This window comes from Dendrobates tinctorius, unplaced genomic scaffold (assembly GCF_039654945.1).
Source record: "Dendrobates tinctorius isolate UK_male_01 unplaced genomic scaffold, ASM3965494v1 ptg000139l, whole genome shotgun sequence".
NCBI lineage: Eukaryota > Metazoa > Chordata > Amphibia > Anura > Dendrobatidae > Dendrobates > Dendrobates tinctorius.
The window spans coordinates 11,134,899-11,155,000 of NW_027361807.1; the positions used below are offsets into that span (position 1 = coordinate 11,134,899).

Sequence of the window (20,102 nt, forward strand, 5' to 3'; positions counted from 1 at the left end):
CCTTCGATCCAGAGGGATTCTCATCATTCCTTATCTGGATGATCTCTTAATCAAGGGCTCGTCCCGTCAAGACTGTCTCCTAAGTCTTCAGATAACCCTGGATACTCTCGACCGTCTCGGATGGTTAGTCAAAGAAAAGTTCGTCCTCAGCCCCACTCAGCGTCTGACCTTTTTAGGCATGGAGTTTGACACGAACCTGGCCCGGGTGTTTCTTCCGAGGGAAAAATTTGCGGCTCTGTTCAAAGGGATTCGAGCCCTCAAACGGCCAACGCCCATTCCCCTTCGATTCTGCATGAAAATTCTGGGGAAGATGGTAGCTTCCTTGGAAGCAGTGCCCTTTGCACAGTTTCACCTTCGTCCTCTTCAGCTGTCCCTCCTTTCAGCCTGGGACAAGACGACGAGGTCCTTAGACCGGCCAATTCTTCTCCCCCTCAAAGTGAGGCAATCCCTCACTTGGTGGACGATGTCTACATCAGTCCTCCAAGGGAGGTCCTTCCTCCCACTTCGGTGGCAAGTCATCACCACCGACGCCAGCCTCCTGGGTTGGGGAGCGGTTTTTCATCAGAGGACGGCTCAAGGACACTGGAACCCTCAGGAAGCTGCTCTTCCTATCAATCTGCTCGAGATCAGAGCAATCTTTCTGGCCCTTCTTCGCTGGCAACCCCTTCTCGTCTGCAAGCCGATCCGCATTCAGTCGGACAACGCCACGGCTGTGGCGTACATAAACCATCAGGGCGGCACGCGCAGCCACCAAGTCATGTCAGAAGTGGCCAGGATTCTGCGCTGGGCGGAACGTTTCATCCCAGCAATCTCTGCCGTGCACATTCCAGGGGTGGAAAACTGGGCAGCCGACTTTGAGTCGTCAAGGCCTAGCGTCAGGCGAATGGTCTCTCCATCCCTCAGTCTTCGATCAGATATGCAAGCGCTGGGGTTCTCCGGACGTCGACCTCATGGCATCTCGGATGAACCACAAAGTTCCGCGCTTCGTAGCCAGGTCCAGGGACCCTCTAGCCGTCGCTTGCGATGCCCTAGTAATTCCGTGGTCCCAGTTCCAACTCCCTTATCTTTTTCCACCTCTTGCCTTGATCCCAAGAGTGGTCAAGAAGATAAAAATCAGAAGGCGTTCCAGTAATTCTTGTGGCTCCAGACTGGCCGAGACGGCCTTGGTATGCGGAACTGGTGAACATGCTCGCGGACGTTCCCTGGAGACTTCCAGTCCGTCCGGATCTTCTCTCGCAAGGCCCCCTTTACCACGAGAATTCTCGGTCTCTGAATTTAACGGCATGGCCGTTGAGGCCGCAATCCTAAGAGAATCAGGTTTTTCCAGCCAGGTGATTCAGACGATGATCAAAGCCAGGAAGCCAGCCTCTTCCCGCATTTACCACAGGTGTTGGAAGGCTTTTTTCCGTTGGTGCGACGATAAAAAAGTTTTTCCAATGGCTTTTTCCATTCTGTCCATACTGGGTTTTCTCCAGTCTGGCTTAGATTCGGGTCTGTCTCTCAGTACCCTGAAGGGCCAGGTTTCTGCCTTGTTTACCCTCTTTCAAAGAGAGCTCGCTTCCTTACCGCAGGTTAAGACGTTCCTCCAAGGAGTCGCTCATGTGGCTCCTCCTCATCATTCACCAATAGAACCGTGGGATCTCAATCTCGTTCTTGGCGCTCTCCAAAAGGCGCCGTTTGAGCCCATCCAGGACATTCCTTTGTCACTTTTGTCATGGAAGGTGACCTTTTTGATCGCCATTACATCCATTAGAAGAGTTTCTGAGTTAGCGGCCTTGTCATGCCGTTCTCCTTATCTGGTGCTCCATCAGGATAAAGTCGTCCTCAGGCCCGTTCCTTCCTTCCTGCCAAAGGTGGTTTCCTCCTTTCACATCAACGAGGATATCGTTCTTCCATCGTTTTGTCCGGCTCCTTCTCACCCTCTTGAGAGGTCACTCCACAAGTTGGATGTTGTTAGAGCCTTGCGTGTCTACCTCGCTAGGACCGCTTCACTTCGTCAATCCGATTCATTGCTGGTCATCTCTGAAGGTCACAGGAAAGGGCTTCCGGCATCCAAATCCACGATCGCTCGCTGGATTCGTTCTACCATTCAGGAAGCATACCGACTTCAGGAAAAACGGCCTCCTCCGGGAGTGAGAGCTCACTCCACCCGGGCTGTGGCAGCTTCGTGGGCCGTTCGACACCAGGCTTCGGCTCTGCAACTTTGCAGGGCCGCGACCTGGTCGTCCTTGCACACATTTGCGAGGTTCTACAGGGTTCATACCCAGGCCTCGTCTGATGCAGTTGTTGGTAGGAAGGTTCTGCAGGCGGCGGTGGCGCACCGGCCGACCTAAGCCTTTCCTGTTCTTTCGTTCCTTATTGCTGTTCCCGCCCTTGGGACTGCTTTGGAACGTCCCATGGTATTCTGTGTCCCCCAATAAGGCGATAAAGAAAGATGGATTTTTGGTTCTTACCGTAAAATCTCTTTCTTGGAGCCTTCATTGGGGGACACAGCACCCTCCCTGTTTAAATTGTACCGTGTTGGGTCTTTGAGTCCCCTGTTGGGTTGGTACATATGTTTAGAGAGTTTCCGTTGCTTCTCCTACTGCTTTCTCACCAACTGAGGTGCCTAGTGCCTGTCGGTGGGTGTATACTGCCGGGGAGGAGCTAATTTTCTTGTTTTGCATAGTGTCAGCCTCCTAGCAGCAGCAGCATACACCCATGGTATTCTGTGTCCCCCAATGAAGGCTCCAAGAAAGATTTTACGGTAAGAACCAAAAATCCATCTTTTTAATTTTCCATTTCTGGCGCTGGAATTTCTCTTTTCTCGTTCGCCTTATTGGGGGACACAGAGACCATGAGACCATGGGTGTACGCTGCTGCCACTAGGAGGCTGACACTATGCACAAAAAAAGTTAGCTCCTCCTCCGCAGTGTACACCCCACCGACCGGCAGGGAATTCCTCAGTTTAGCTTAGTGTCAGTAGGAGGTGGACACGGGTCTTTAATTAGACCCATATCTACCTCGATGTGCGTCGTTTCTTTTCAGGTTTTCCCGGAGGGATACAGTGTGTGTGGTCACATCTGTACTCCCACAAGGAGTCTGTGAGTACGGCATGTACTGCCACCCCGTATCCTCACAGTTCTCCGTAGCAGGACCACCAGCCTTCCAGGCGGACGCCAACACGAAGATGTGTCAGCGATCCAGAGGGTCCTCGTCGCCAGTCTCCCACCCACTCGCCTACCAGAGCCTGTCGGTTGGTTGAGACGCAGACTCTTCAGGTACTCTCCCGGGACGGGCAAGTATGGGGACCCTTTGGCCAGCAGCATTCCTCCCCGAGGGCGCGTTCGCAGCGTCTTCCCTGGAGCAGGGATGCGGTGGCGCTGCGATCTCCTGCGCCCATCCTGCTCCTACAGCCAGCCCCTTCACCGTCCTCTTCTTCTCCCCCGACACTTCTATCGGGTATCCCAGGGTCCTCTCGCGGCGGCGCTCGCATTGCGGCACCTCCGCGCCAACCCCATGCTGACAGGCGGCCGCCGATAGTAATTTAGGCCCCGGCTTCAGTTCGGGCCTACTCCGGTATCGCGGCCACGCCCCCCGCCCCTTTCTACTAAGCGGGCTTCTCTTCCGCCCGTTCCAGGCCCTCCCACCGCCCTTCTTAGCCTGTTCCTGGCCAGGGGCGGTTCCTGATTCAGCAGGCGGTTAGCTCCGCCCTCCTTCCCCTGGGAGCGCGTTTTCCATGATTCCTTCAGGCGGTCGCCATCTTTGCAGCCGCACAGCTGGACGCCCCTGTCAGCCAGATATCGCTCCCTGGGCCTGTCCGCCGGACATTCCTCTGACCTGCATCTGCAGAGTGGTGGATACCTTCGTCTCTGGGGTCACCGGACCGTGAGTAGCTCTGCACCCTGTCCCCCAACCTTCCGGCTCTCCCTCAGATTTTTCATTATGTCTAACTCCAAATCTTCCTGCAATCGCAAACTTCCCTCAGGTCAGTCCACTTCCCTCTGCCTGGATTGTAGCAATCCTATTCAACCTGACGCCGCCCAGGAGCCATCTAGGGCCCCAGGCGAGAGTGAACCCCCTATGCCCGGCTGGGCCTCGTCTCTATCACAGTCAGTGGCAGACCTCACCAGGGTGTCTCAGTCCCTAGTAGCCGTCCTGGATAAGTTGCCCCATGACACCTCTACAGGGTCCAGCAGGCCTCAAGAGGTTCCATCTGAGTCGGCCAGCGTTAGTCGCAAAAGACCCAGGCAGGATCTCCAGCCGGAATCCTCTCCTCGCCCCATGTCTCCACATAGTCCTCGGCAGCCTCCCTCCCGGGCCTCCTCACCCGAGTCAGGTGAAGCGCTCTAGGACAGGTCATCTGAGGGGACCTTAGAGCTGAATTCGGACCAGGATGCGAACATGAGGGTTACTGTGCAGAACCTCATTGCAGCGATCCATCAGACAATCGACATTGCTGACCCCCCTGCGAAATCCTCACATTAGGAGGTTTCGTTCGGACGGGAGGAAACACCCTCCAGGGTATTCCCTTTACATTCCGAGTTTGGAAAGATTTTTACCAGGGAAAGAGGAGATCCGACCAGACGCTTTCAACGAGGAAAGCGTCTCGGCGTTCTGTACCCGTTTGCTAAAGAGCTCACGGACAACTGGTCTGCTTCCCCCTCGATCGATCCGCCCGTGTCCAGGCTTTCTAATAACACGGTTCTCCCGCTGTCAGGCGTGGCGTCTCTTAGGGATTCTAATGATAGGATTATAGAATCCCTGGCGAAGTCTGCCTTCGAAGTGGCTTCGACGGCGGTATGCCCAATTTTTGCCTCATCTTGGGCAGCAAAGGCCATAGCCACTTGGGCAGAGGATCTTCGTCAGGGCATCCTAGAGAAAGCACAACCAGATCGACTGGCCGATCTCGCCAATCAGATTTCCCATGCGGGGGATTATCTGCTTTCTGCTTCTTTGGATGCCGCATCCTGCGCAGTCCAGGCGTCAAGTAACTTTGTGGCAATCCGACGTACAATTTGGCTCAAGGCCTGGCATGCGGACCTGTCTTCTAAAAAGTCTCTTACTAATCTCCCTTTTCAGGGAGGGCGCCTCTTTGGATCCCAATTGGACCAGATTATTAAGGACGCCACCGGAGGCACGAGTTCTCTCCTGCCTCAGTCCAAGCCTCGCAGACCCCCAATAAGGCGTCAGTTTCGACCCTTTCGGGCTTACCGCCGTTTCAATACGGCGGAGACCTCCTCCAACCAACAAAGCCCGCAGGCACGCCAAGATAGGAAGAAAGTTTCTTTCAGACCCACTCCCTCCTGGCGCTCCCACTCTTCGCAGGGCAGACCATCCAGATCCGGATCTGGACGGTCCACATCAGCATGACTATCCTCGGACTCCCGAGGGTCCCTTCCAATTGGGAGGTCGACTCCTGTTCTTCAAGGACGTCTGGCTGGCCTCAGTAGAGGACGCTTGGGTCAGGGAGGTTGTATCGTCAGGATACAAGATGGAGTTAGTCTCTCTTCCACGGGATCGTTTCTTCGAATCCCGTCCTCCAAAAGATCCAGCTTTGATCCCGGGGTTCTTTACGGCCATCGACTCTCTCCTCAGTTCCGGGGTGTTTGTGCCCGTTCCCGAATCGGAGCGGTTTACAGGGTTTTATTCAAACCTGTTTGTCGTGCCGAAAAAAGACGGGGCGGTCCGACCCATCTTGGATCTCAAGCTGCTCAACAAGAGAGTTCGCCTTCGACACTTCCGGATGGAGTCGGTTCGTTCGGCAATCGCTTCTATGGAGGAGCAGGAATTCATGTGTTCGATAGACATCCAAGATGCCTATCTACATGTTCCCATATTCTCGGACATCAGAAGTTCCTGCGTTTTGCGGTTCGCCAGGAACATTACAAGTTCGTCGCGCTGCCCTTCGGTCTCGCCACCGCTCCTAGAGTCTTCACGAAGATCGTGGCTGCGTTGATGGCCTTGTTGAGGATCAGAGGTCTCGTTCTTTTTCCGTACCTCGACGATATTCTGATCAAAGCTCCCACTTTCCAACAGGCACGTCTCAGTTTGGCGATCGTCCTAGACACTCTTTCCAATTTCGGGTGGATCGTCAACAGGAAAAAGTCCTGTCTGGTCCCTACTCAACGTCTTGTGTTTCTGGGCCTACTGTTCGACACTCGTCGGTCAAGGGTCTTTCTCCCACAAGAGAAGATTCTCTCCCTGCAGCAGGATGTACGATCGCTGCAGACCACACGATTTCCGTCCCTCCGTACAGCTATGCGGGTCCTGGGAAAGATGGTGGCGGCGATAGAGGCAGTCCCCTTTGCCCAATTTCACGCCAGGCCTCTCCAACAGGCCATTCTGTCGAGGTGGAACAGGTCGGCTCTGTCCCTGGATCGCCCTGTTCGCCTTTCATGCCGGATCAAGCGGTCACTCAACTGGTGGTTGACGTCACCTCTCATCCTCTTGGGGCGGTCTTTTCCTGTTCACTGGTAGATTGTAACAACGGATGCCAGCCTCCTCGGCTGGGGTGCAGTGTTCCGCAATCACACTGTTCAGGATCGTTGGTCGACTCAAGAATCTGCTCTGCCGATCAACGTCCTAGAGATTCGAGTGATCCATCTGGCTCTCGTCCTCTGGGAGAGGCTCATCAGGGGCCTGCCTGTCCGGATTCGGACAGACAATGCCACAGCGGTGGCATATGTCAACCGTCAAGGAGGGACACGGAGTGTCTCAGCCCTGACAGAAGTGTCAAAGATCCTTCAGTAGGCAGAGATTTCGGTACCAACAATCTCCGCGGTACACATTCCCGGCGTAGACAACTGGGCCGCCGATTTTCTCAGCCGCGAGGGTCTCGCGGCAGGAGAGTGGTCCCTACATCCGGAGGTATTTCTTCAGCTCTGCCGTCGTTGGGGAGCCCCGGACGTAGATCTGCTAGCTTCTCGCCTCAACAGGAAAGTCCCACAGTTTGTATCCAGGGCTCGAGATCCTCTCGCAGTGGGCGCCGACGCCCAGGCCATTCCTTGGTCGCAGTTCGAGCTCCCCTACCTGTTTCCTTCCCTGCCTCTTCTTCCCAAGCTGTTGAAGATCAAAGCAGAAGGAATTCCAGTCATTCTCATCGCCCCGAATTGGCCCAGAAGGTCTTGGTTCGCGGACATTGTCAATCTTCTCGCGGACGCCCCCTGGAAGCTTCCAGACAGGGCAGATCTGCTGTCTGAAGGCCCGATTTGCCACCCCAATTCTCGGCCGCTCAATTTAACGGCGTGGCTGTTGAGACCGAGGTTTTGAAACGAGCAGGATTCTCCGGTCGAGTAATTCATACCATGATCCGAGCCAGGAAGCCATCATCTTCCAAAATTTACTACCGTACTTGGAAGGCCTATTTCACTTGGTGTGAGGCCAATAAGATCGCGCCCATGTGCTTTTCGCTCCCTTCCGTTCTGGCGTTTCTTCAGGCAGGGATGGATGCGGGGCTTGCTCTCAGTTCCTTGAAGGGTCAAGTTTCGGCGCTGTCCATTTTGTTTCAGAAGACGTTGGCCACTCGCCCTCAGGTCAAAACCTTTCTTCAGGGCATGGCTCACACGGCTCCTCCGTATCGAGCGCCCGTGGATCCATGGGATCTTAATCTGGTTATTGAGGTTCTGCAAGGTTCTCCTTTTGAACCTCTCAGGGATGTTTCCCTTTCTCTCCTTTCTTGGTACTTCACCAGGACAAGGTAGTTCTGCGGCCTCCGCCCTCTTTTCTTCCAAAGGTGGTGTCCTCCTTTCACCTCAATGAGGATATTGTTCTGCCGTCCTTCTGTCCGAGTCCAACTCACCCTCGGGAGCGGTCCCTGAACAAGCTGGATCTGGTCAGGGCAATGAGAGTATCTGTCTAGGACGACTTCCTTGCGAAAGACAGACTCTCTTTTCGTCATTCCAGATGGGGCGCGGAAAGGTCACCCGGCTTCCAAAGCTACTATTGCTCGCTGGATCAGATCGGCAATTTTGGAGGCCTACCGGGTTAAGCATCGAGTGGCCCCTCCGGGGATCAGAGCGCGCACTACCCGGGCAGTGGGTGCCTCCTGGGCGGTATGCCACAGAGCCTCCGCGCTGCAGCTTTGCAATGCTGCAACTTTGCAATGCTGCAACCTGGTCTTCGGTTCACACGTTTGTGAAATTCTACAAGGTCCATGCCTACGCTTCGGCGGACGCCAGCCTAGGTAGAAGGATCCTGCAGGCAGCGGTGGTGAGTCCACTGGCCTGATGGAAGTTTGTTTCCCACCCCAGGGACTGCTTTGGGACGTCCCATGGTCTCTGTGTCCCCCAATAAGGCGAACGAGAAAACAGGATTTTTGGGTTGCTTACCGTAAAATCTGTTTCTCGGAGCCTTCATTGGGGGACACAGCACCCTCCCATGTTCTACAACTCCTGTTCTTACTTTGGTTGATTGGTTACAGTTGAGTTGTTTGTTCTGTTTTCTATCTATTCTGTTACTTCTCCTACTGCTTTCTCACTAACTGAGGAATTCCCTGCCGGTCGGTGGGGTGTACACTGCGGAGGAGGAGCTAACCTTTTTTTGTGCATAGTGTCAGCCTCCTAGTGGCAGCAGCATACACCCATGGTCTCATGGTCTCTGTGTCCCCCAATGAAGGCTCCGAGAAACAGATTTTACGGTAAGCAACCCAAAAATCTTGTTTTTTCCTTTCCACTACAAAAGTATTATATCATTTAGCTAAAAGGAGAATTTACAAAATAAATCAAGACAGTATACAAGTGCTGTGTAGTCATAAGGAAAGTGTCGGCAAACACAGGAGCCTGCCAATCACTTGGAAAAGGGCAGAGGAAAAATCCTCTTCAAGAAAACAAACTAGGCTCAAACTACAAGTGCAGCATAGACTTTTATTGCTTCTATTAACCAGGCCCAATGTTTAGAACCTTAACTATGCTAGCTTTACATACGGCAGAACAGCCCAATTACAGATCTGCCTTTAACTCGGATGAGTGCTATCCGATGTTTTATCGGATAGCACTCAGACCAATGTTGTTCTATGGGGCAGTGCAGGTCTGCATTTTATTTCTCATACTGTTTCAGCATGAGAATAAAAAAGTGGCTCCACAAATCAGATCACGCACACCCATACAAGCCTGGAGGTGCTTGTAAAACATTGGACTGCACTCGGATATCATCTGAGTGCAGTCTGACTTGCGTGGACATAGACCATGGAGAAGATGGATAAATTAAGTTCTCTGTCTTCTCCGCACCTGTGATATAATTCTGTCAACCTGAGAGAACTGGATCAGAGTTTGAGCTGAGTGTTATTACTGTAACCTATCCGAGTCACTTCATCGGTCGTGTGCACGGCCCTAAATGTGTGAAAAAACTCCAAATGCATATAGCAAACATGGGCCGTGCTCCGTATTCGCCTGATGGGGCAAAAGAACTTTCTTGGCCCCAGTAGGGCTTGTGTATGCTTGTTTACAGATTTTGCTGTGCTGTTCCCAAAAAAGAGGCATCGAGGAAATAAAAAAGATAACGTGTGATAAATGCTTTTTTTCATATGATTGTCTAAAGGACAACAAATGCTATGGCGAGTGTATGAAAACATTAGAAAATCCTCCTGACACATACTTACGGCCAATGTATTGTGAAAGCATTCTACATAGACTTAAGCACTGGAAAGCCACCAGAATTATATGCAATTACCCGAATTAACGATTCCATGCAGCCATCCAAGTCTCCACTCTTCAGTTTGGCAGCAAGCCCCTTCAGCAGGAGATTTACTGTAAATGTTAGCACATGAACCTACAAGAAGATGAAACCATATTAGAAGCGTGTGTATACACATGGATATAATCTCTACACACACAGAGAATTTATCAATTTCCGCGCCCCATGGCTTTCTTGTTGGGTCCACAATAATCAGTCATTACCTGGTATCCTTTAACTAAGACATTCTGCATTTCTTTTAATATGAAGTGCAGGTAGCGAGGCCCGAGTGTTTCCAAGATCTTAATCAGAGTGTTTCTTGCGATGTCACGAATTTCCTGCGCTCTGTTCCTCAGGAGGACACACACCTTTAACAGTATGCTGAAAAATGTACAAAGTCAACATTATAAGTCGTTCAAAGTCATTGCAGAAAATGTAAAAATGATTGATTACTCTATATAAAAAAGTGTGAGATTTATTGTACTCCTTGATGAAATATCACTTGAAGACTTAGTTTGACTAAGGTTCTGCACACCTCCTGCTCTGAAACCAGCAGCCAGAAAGCAGCATACACCTAGTTATTTTCCTTTATCCAATACAAAACAAAGACAGCACAACTATAAATATATACACACACAGTTTTTGTCTTATAGTTTGTTTTAACCTCATACCCAGGTAGGTTGGCTTCCATAACTTCTTGAGGAAGTGTCTGCATCAACTTGACTAAAGCAAATGCTATTGGAACACGGACTACTTCCTCTTCATTAACTACTTTGCTTTTCACCAATTTGTGCTCTTCATCCCTTTTAACCTGTAAGGATAAAGTAAATGCTTCAATACAATTAAAACCTCTGTATTGGAACAATCTTTTACACAACATACAGTACGTACATACATAAATACATATACTGGGGAAAAGAAGTATTTGATACACTGCCGATTTTGCAAGTTCTCCCTCCTACAAAGAATGGAGAGGTGTGTAATTTTTATGGTAGCTACACCAATTGTGAGGTAGCAGAATCTTAAAAAAATCCAAAAAAAAAAAAAAAAAAAAAAAAAAAAATCACAGTATGATTTTACATATTTAATTTGCATTTTATTGAATGAAATAAGTATTTGTACAATAGAGAAACAGACCTTAATAGTTGGCACAGAATCCTTTGTATACAATTGCAGAGGTCAGACGTTTCCTGTAGTTCTTGACCAAGTTTGCAGACACTGCAGCAGGGATTTTAGCCCACTCATCCACACAAATCTTCTCCAGATCTTTCAGGTTTCAGGGCTGTCAAAGGACAACATTGAGATTCAGCTCCCTCCAAAGATTTTCTACTGGGTTCAGGTCTGGAGACTGGCTATGACACTGCAGGACCGTGAAATGCTTCTTACAATGCCGCTCCTTAGTTGCACTGGCTGTGTGTTTTGGGTAACTGTCATGCTGGAAGACCCAGCCACGACCCATCTTCAATGCTCTTATTGAGGGAAGGAGGTTGCTGGCCAAAATCTTGCAATACATGACCTAATCCATCCTCCCTTCAATTAGGTACAGTTGTCCTGTCCCCTTTGCAGAAAAGCACCCCCAAAGTATGATGTTTTCCCTACCTTTCTTCACGGTTGGGACGGTGTTCTTGGGGTTGTTCTCATCCTTCTTGCTCCAAACACGAAGAGTGGAGTTGATAGCAAAAAAGTTCTATTTTGGATTCATCTGGTCAGACGACCTTATCCCATGCCGCCTCTGGATCATTCACATGGTCAGTCATTGGCGAACTTCAAATGGGCGTGGGCATTTGCTGGCGTAAGCAGGGGGACCTTGCGTGCCCTACATGGTTTTAATCCATGATGGCGTAGTGTGTTACTAACCGTAATGTTTGAGACTGTGGTCCCGGCTCCATTTAAGTCATTGACCAGGTCCTCTTATCATCCGTAACCCCCCCTCCCCCCGTGAGGCGAGATCTTGCATGAAGCTCCAGACCTAGTAAGATTGACAAGTCATCTTGTGTTCCTTCCAATTTTATAACTGTGCCAACAGTTGTTGCCTTCTCACCGAGCTACTTGCTTATTGTCCTGCAGCCCATGCCAACCTTGTGCAGATCTACAATTTTGTCCCTGGTGTCCTTTGACAGCTCTCTGGTCTTGGCCACGATGGAGAGGTTGGAGTGTGATTATGAGTGGACAGGTGTCTTTTATACCGGTAAGGAGTTCAAACAGGTGCAATTAATACAGGTAACAATTCAAATGTAGCAGGGCTTCTTAATGAAACTAGGGTGGTAAAATTTGCAAACACGGCAGTGTATCACGAACTTATGTTTCCCGTTGTATACTATATAATTTTATAATATAAGCTGATAATATTAAAAGAAAGGTCAAGCGAATTATATGCGAAACACTGCTGACGTTTCGTCAGTGGCCATCACCCAGGTATGGTGTCCTAAAAGTAAGAATAGGAAGCATGCCAGAAACATGGCAGGTGGCCACTGAGGTAATGTCAGAATCAGCTCTCGATGGGGAGGCACTATAAGAGCAAGGACAAAAAAATGTAAACTGCTCTGTTTTTTCTCTCCTTTTCTTACAAGTTTAGGGAGAGCCTATGATCCTTACCCTATAAAAATCTACAGAAAACCAACCTTTGCATCAAGACATCTCTGAAGCTTGGGTATTACGGTATTTGTCACAGTAGTCTGAATATGGCTAAAAAGTGCGGCCAGATCTTCTTTGTTTCTTGGCAGATAGTTCCAGACATGCTTGTTTGTGGATATTTTTTCTTGCTTTTTACAAGGGGCCTCATTAGCTTTACTGGTGTGGGCCACATCCTGAGTTTCCATCTGGTCGTCCTCCTCATTCTCCAACTCCATTAACTCATCTTCCACATTGTTCTCCACATCTATAAAATAGACGGCAGGCCAGCACCGTAACAAATAGCAGTTAACATTTCTTCAGTAAGAGGTTTTTTTTCTATGAGGTGTAAAATGCTTACCAGTTTTACAGTCTCTTGTCTTAGCTGCTTGAATTTGCTTCTCCATCGTCACATAGTCGAAGTGAAAAGCATCGAGCACCGTCACCAGTAAGCTGCGCAGAGACGAAGAGAATATTAACCCCTTCACCCCCTAGCCTGTGATCACCTTCATAAAAAAAAAACCAACACATTTTTCCCCCAAAAAATGTTTTTTTTTAGCCTTAATTTTTTTTATTTTCACAAGGGTAACAGGAGAAAGTTAAACCCAAAATTTGTGCAATTTCTCCACAGTACGCAGATACCCAATATGTGGGTGAAAACGGCCGTTTGGGCGCACGGCAGGGCTCAGAAAGGAAGGAGTGACGTTTTGAAACGCAGACTTTGATGGAATGGATGTGTTTGTCATGTTACCTCAAGGAATTTATCTAAACATGTGGTGAGCACCTTTAACCCACAAGGTGCTTCACAGAATTTTACAACGTTGATCTGTGAAAATGAAGAAAAAAAAAAATCACCACAAAAATATTAGCCCCAAATTTTTTTCATTTTCACAAGGATTGCAAGAGAAAATTGACCCAAAAATTTGTTGTGCAATGTCTCCTGAATACACCGATACCCCATATGTGGTTAAAACCTACTTTTGAGGCACAGTGCAAAGCTCAGATAGGAAGGAGCGTCATATTATAGTGCAGATTTTACGATTATGGTTTGCGGGTGCCACACTGGCAAAGCCCCTGAGGCGCCAGTACAGCAGAACCCTCCCCAATAATGGACTCCATTTTACAAACTACATCCTAGGGCCCCTGCTCTTCTCCGTTTACACCTTCGGCCTCGGACAGCTCATAGAGTTTCATGGCTTTCAGTATCATCTCTATGCTGATGACACACAGATCTACATCTCTGAACCAGATATCACCTCCCTACTAAACAGAATCCCTCAATGTGTCTGATATTTCATCCTTCTTTTCCGCTAGATTTCTAAAACTTAATATGGACAAAACAGAATTAATCATCTTTCGCCCATCTCACGTGACCCCCCCCCAACAGACCTATCCATTAAAGTAAACGGCTGCCCACTCTCTCCAGTCCCACAAGCTCGCTGCCTCGGGGTTATCCTTGACACTGATCTCTCTTTCAAACCATATATCCAAGCCCTTTCCGCTTCCTGCCGACGTCAACTCAAAAATATTTCACAGATCCATACATTTCTCAACCAAGAATCTGCGAAAACCCTAGTCCATGCCCTCATCATCTCCCGCCTTGACTACTGCAACCTCCAACACTATTGCACCCCTCCAATCTATTCTTAACTCTGCTGCCCGACTAATCCACCTGTCCCCCCGCTATTCCCCGGCCTCTCCCCTCTGTCAATCCCTGCACTGGCTCCCCATTACCCAAAGACTCCAGTTCAAAACCCTAACCATGACATACAAAGCCATCCACAACCTGAGTCCTCCGTACATCTGTGACCTAGTCTCCAGGTACTTACCTGCACAAAACCTCCGATCCTCACAAGATCTCCTTCTGTACTCCCCTCTTATCTCCTCTTCCCACAATCGCATACAAGATTTCTCCCGCGCATCCCCTCTACTCTGGAACTCTCTACCACAACATATCAGACTCTCGCCTACCATGGAAACCTTCAAAAATAACTTGAAGACCTACCTCTTCCGACAAGCCTACAACTTGCAGTAACCACCGATCCACCAAACCGCTGCACGACCAGCTCTACCCTCGCCTACTGTATCCTCACCCATCCCGTTGTAGATTGTGAGCCCTCGCGGGCAGGGTCCTCTCTCATCCTGTACCAGTCGTGACTTGTATTGTTTAAGATTACTGTACTTGTATGTATTATGTATACCCCTCTGTGGTGCTAATAAAAATATGGATATCTTATAGCCTACATATTGTAATATATGAAATATGGTTGTTTGAATCCAAACACTATATTGCAATATACTATGGTGTAATATCATTAATGCTGAACTTTGACACTGAGCCACAAAGCGTTTGCTCTGTGTCAATACCGTAAGACAAGGAATTGTTCTGTGGTCTTTGAAGCTCTGTGTTTCACAGATTCATTATCCTGATTTGTACACAAGTGACCACTGTGATATTTGCATTGACAAACAGTGATAGATACTGAATACTTTCACTTGGGGGGTGGTTGATGGGAATTCTACAAGGAGCTTTCCAACTAATTCTGTGTGGTGTATTCTTACAATAGGCATAACAACTGTATAGATAATGAATATTTATGCTGCTTGAACAAGGAAGTCTTGTGCTCAATAATAGTAAGATTCTCGATTGACAAGAGAGACCAAAATGTTATGGTCTCATGTAGCAATATTGGGTCATGCATGACATCAATAATCGAGGACCGATTGTGATACACATCTTGACATGTATGCGTGTGTGCCTGGGTTACGATAGGTATCCAGTTTTCAGAATAGGTGATTATGGAAGTCATGCTGCCCATATGTTACCATCTTAGAGCGTTATGCTATGAGCATGAAGAGTTAACTTTGTAACAAGCAACATATGTTGAACTCTGAGTGATAGACAACTTAGACAAGTTGACCAGAGGCAAACAGATCCTGTGTTATAATCAGTAGCAAAACATTGTGCTATTGTTAAGAGACATGCTAATGGCAAATGAATCTCTGGTTGGTGCAAACAAACTAAGATTGTAGTAGTCTATAACAAACAGACCTTGAAGTCTTGTGCTGTTATCAATACAACAACTACTGTGCAGATTCAAGATTCTGATGCAGACTAAACATACTGCACAGTTGTAATGTGGGAGTGTTGTGTATAAAAAGGTGGACCCTATGTCAGTGAGGAGAGGGGACATTTCCAGCAGGGACATTTCCAGAAGGTATCGTGGGTGCACGGTTTCTGTGATGAAAAGACCAGAGTTTTTCCTTCTCATTGACACTGTGGTCCCTCCAGTGGAGAAGTGATGTTGCAATACTACTTGGTAATGTATGGATGCTTATTTCTCTATGTACTATAATTCATAATTGTATGATTCACATGAAATTAATTCCATTCCATTAATTTTGGGTTTTATCATTTAAATTAATCATTGTATAATAAAATTGTGTTATATCCAAGTAGTAGCCTTCTTTAAAGCCATATCCGAACCTTTATTGCTGAACAGTTGGCAATACACCCTCCTCACATGTAAAGCGCTATGGAATAAATGGCGCTATAACAATGAATAATAATAATTCATCTAGGGATGCAGTGATCATATTGACAACATGGGTAGGTCACTGAATTTTATGCAATTGGGCCATTGAGAAAAAATAATTTCTTTTTTACCTCGAAAATTTGGTTTAGCCCCAGAATTTACTTTTTCCCACTGGGAAATAAGCAAGAATGGCACCAAAATGATGTGTCCCACATTTTCTACTGAATGTAGAAATACCCCATATGTGGCTGTACAGTACTGCTTAACCACACGGCAACACTCGGGAGGGAAGGAGCATTATTTACCTCCTGAAGCGCAGATTTTCCTAGAATAGTTTGCAGACTTCATATACAGAACTCCTAAGTGCTAGTAGAACAAATCCCCCACTCAAGTGACCCCATTTTGGAAATTATACCCCTTTGGGAATTTATCTACAGGTGTAGTGACAATTTTGACTCAATGGGTGTTTTACAGAAACAATGGATGTTGCTCAGTGAAAATTGCAAAACTGCTATTGCACATTGCCATCACCAAAACGTGGTAGTTACCAGCTCGTGCTTCTGGAGACACGCACATGCAAATTAGGCGGGCTCTCATCGCTACAGAAATGCCAAACATGTGGACACTAAATGTCGTTTAGGCACACTAGGGCTCAGAAGGCTATCGATAGCAGCATTTAGAGGGTTAACCTGCAGGAAGCGGTGCGGACTCCATTCCTGACAGTGAGTTATGGGTGTCCGTTGTGATATTAGCTGAACACCTGGCGGTGATTGCGCGCGCGAGCACAGCTCCTGTGGACACAAAATCGCCAAGACGTATCCAGTGCATCCAAGGTGAGGAAGCACTTCCCAACCATTTCACAAACTTAAAATCAGACTTTTTTTTTTTCAGAAACAAATTTTTTCTTCTTCTGATATTAACAAACATTTTTAAAGCAGCAATATCCTAAAGGTTAACAATGCAGAAACTGCGGTTTCAACACACTTATGTGTTGACACAACCCACAGTGCATTTTACACTAACAACATTTGTGGTAAGTGTACAACTACTAAGTTATGGCCACTAGAGGTCTGCAGTATAGACAAGTGGCTCAACCATGCTGTTGGTCCAACTGACAATCTTCAGGACATGTTAAAGAGATTTTTGCTAGTACCAGTCTATTTGGGCAACCAAAACAACCATGCAGTAAACGCGTACTTATTCATAAAAGGTAAAGGTAAGGTTTCTTCTACCTTTGTTTTTTTTCATCTCGATTTGCCTCTCAATGCATCCAGCTTCACACAGCAGAATGGTCGGCCTTATTCTTAAGAATCTGGTAGATGTAAATACTTAAGTCTCCCAAAAAAATTGAGAAAAGTATTCAAGGTGTGATACCTTTATTGGCTAACCAGAGAAATTATATTTGCAAGCAAGCTTTCAGGGCTCAAAAGGCCCCTTCATCAGGCTCCCGCGAGATCTCGTCGTCATCGCGGTCATTCTCGCAAAGGATTACTGGGACCGGGAGTGTGGAGAGAGGCGGGAAGGCTGCGCAGGATGCCGGAAGGTGAGAATAACAATATTTTTTATTTTAATTCTATTTTTTACAGGGATATGGTACCCACAGCCCGGAGGAGTCTCCTCTCCTCCGGACTGTGGGTACCATCCACAAATATTCTGCTTACTTTTCGCATGGTAGGCACAGCCACATGCGCGAAGTAAGCGGGAACAATGCAATCCTATGGGTGCGGGATCGCCGCGATTCCGCTAAATTAATGACCATGCTGCGTTTTTAACCGCGAAGCGATTCTGCCGCGGAAAAAAACGCAGCATTAGCACAGCATTGCGGAATCCCATAGGATTGCATGGGATGCCTTTTTTTCGCGGCAAAATAGTGCGTTTAAAACGGCCGTGAAAAAATTGTAGTTACTTACCGATAACGGTATTTCTCCGATCCCATGACGGCACCACGGAGAGAGGGGATCCGCCCCAGGGGGACAGGAAACCTACAGACAAAAAGGCGGTACCTCTCTCCCACGTCAGTTGTTTTACAGAGGATTTAATGGAACTTTGGCCTATAAGATGAACAACTTTAAGACAAAACAATATTTCTATAATCACTAAACTGCGTAGAGGAGACACCACGTGACTATTTGGCTAAACTATATCTACAATAAGTGTGCACCCCACGCGTGTAGGGAAGAAATATACGGGTGCCGTCATGGGATCGGAGAAATACCGTTATCGGTAAGTAACTACGATTTTCTCCTTCCCCCATGACGGCACCACGGAGAGAATTGCATAGACTATCTATTGGGGGGGACCATTGCCTCCAGCTCCCTTCTACCAAAGGTTAGATCTGAGGAGGTGGCTAGGTCCAGCCGATAGTGTTTAAAGAAAGTTGAAGGAGAGGACCAAGTAGCGGCTCTACATATCTGCTCAATGGAGACGCCTGCTCTCTCTGCCCAGGAAGTTGACACGGCTCTTGTGGAATGGGCAGTTATTCTGCCTGGGATGTCCACGCCTTCTGACAAGTACAACAAGGTGACGGCGTCCCTTATCCACCTTGCCAACGTGCTCTTTGATGCCTTCCGCCCTTTCTTTGGCCCTTGGAAGCAGACAAAAAAACCTATCCTTCCTACACTCCCTGGTTGCCGCCAAGTATTCTACTAGGCATCTCCTGACATCTAATGTATGCAAGGTCTGTTCTCCCTTGTTCTTGGGATTGGGGCAAAAGGATGGGAGGGAGATTTCCTGGGTTCTGTGGAATCGGGATGCTACCTTCGGCAGGTAGGCTGGGTCTGTCCTAAGTACCACTCTATCCTCTAGGATCTGAGTAAACGGAGGGAAGGCTGACAGGGGTTGAATATCACTTATTCTGCGGGCCGATGTCAGGGCTACTAAGATGGAGGTCTTGAGCGATATAAGTTTTAGAGGGGCCTCTTGTAATGGTTCAAAAGGTGGTTTGGAAAGGGCTGAGAGTTTAGGTCCCAGGGAGGAGTATTTAGGGAAGGTATTGGTCTGGATCTACCGGCTGCTTTGATGAACCTGGCCACCCACCTGTTCCCTGCCAAGTCATAGTTGTAAAGGGCCCCTAGGGCCGCCACCTGAACTTTCAGTGTACTGGTAGCTAAGCCTTGCTCTAAGCCCTTCTGTAGGAACTCTAAGATCTTTGATAGGGGGACCACCCCCCCTGCGCTAGCATTTGATACTGAGAGGAATTTCCTCCAGATCCTCCCATACAGTCTGGTGGTTACTGGTTTCCTACTCCGTAGGAGAGTGGACACTAAATTTTTGGAGAAGCCCCTGTTGGTCAATAGCGCCCTTTCAAATTCCAGGCCGTCATATGTAGGTTCTCCACCTGGGGGTGTAGTACTGGGTCCTGCGAGAGCAAGTTCGGAATATCCGGGAGGACCCAAGGGTCTGAGGTGGACATTCTCCTCAACCACGAAAACCACGTCCTTTTCGGCCAGAACGGGGCTATTAATATTACCCTTGCCCTGTCCTCCCGAATCTTCCTCAGAACTGATGGAATTCGGACTATTGGAGGAAACACATAGGCAAGGGGGAAGTGCCAGGGAATCATGAGGGCGTCTAGGGCTACCGGGTTCCCGGAGGGGGTCTATGGAGCAGAAGGTTTCCACCTTCCGGTTTGTGCTGTTGGCAAATAGATCTATGCTGGGTATTCCCCATAGTGTCGTGATCTGGGTAAAAATTGCCTGGTTTAACTCCCACTCCCCCGTCTCAACTGTGTACAACTTAGGAAGTCTGCTGTCACGTTGTCCGCTCCTTTTATGTGTAGTGCCGACAGTGAGCCTAGATTTTCCTCTGCCCACTGGAAAATTGATTTTGTCACTTCTCTTAGGGCGTGGGATCTTGTCCCCCCCTGATGGTTCAAGTAGGCTACTACTGTGCGGTTGTCCGAAAATACCCTTACGTGATGGGACTTGAGGGAGCTCAGAAAGTACCGGAGAGCGAGTTTTACCGCTAAGAACCCCTTCATATATGAGGAGGCTCTTTCTACGTACCTCGTCCAAACCCCTTGTGCTACCCGATCCTCCAAGTGGGCCCCCCACCCCCTGGGGCTTGTGTATGTGGTAAGGACTAGAGATATCGCCAATACCCAAGGGACTCCCCAGGCTAGGTTGGATGGTTCCTCCCACCACTCTAGTGAGTGGGCTGTTTCGGGTGTAATGTCTAACCGCCCTTCTAAATTTCTGTGAAGGGAAACCTGTGGCTAGTATCTCCCACTGGAGATCCCTTTCCATGGGCTTGGGCCCACCATACAGCCGGGATGCAGGCTGTCATTGAGCCGAGCAGGGACATGGC

The 20,102-nt window shown here is 48.3% G+C and overlaps 1 protein-coding gene across 1 annotated transcript in view; it reads right to left on the reverse strand.

Moving 5' to 3' along the window:
• The window catches only part of UTP20 (UTP20 small subunit processome component), a 187,324-nt gene that overhangs the window by 45,860 nt on the left and 121,362 nt on the right, over positions 1–20,102 (reverse strand). The window contains exons 40-44 of the mRNA XM_073545021.1: positions 12,623–12,714; positions 12,273–12,529; positions 10,323–10,462; positions 9,876–10,032; positions 9,649–9,747 (exon numbers count right to left, since the gene is read on the reverse strand). Coding sequence (XP_073401122.1) covers positions 9,649–9,747; positions 9,876–10,032; positions 10,323–10,462; positions 12,273–12,529; positions 12,623–12,714 — 745 coding nt within the window. The remainder of the gene's footprint in view (positions 1–9,648; positions 9,748–9,875; positions 10,033–10,322; positions 10,463–12,272; positions 12,530–12,622; positions 12,715–20,102) is intronic.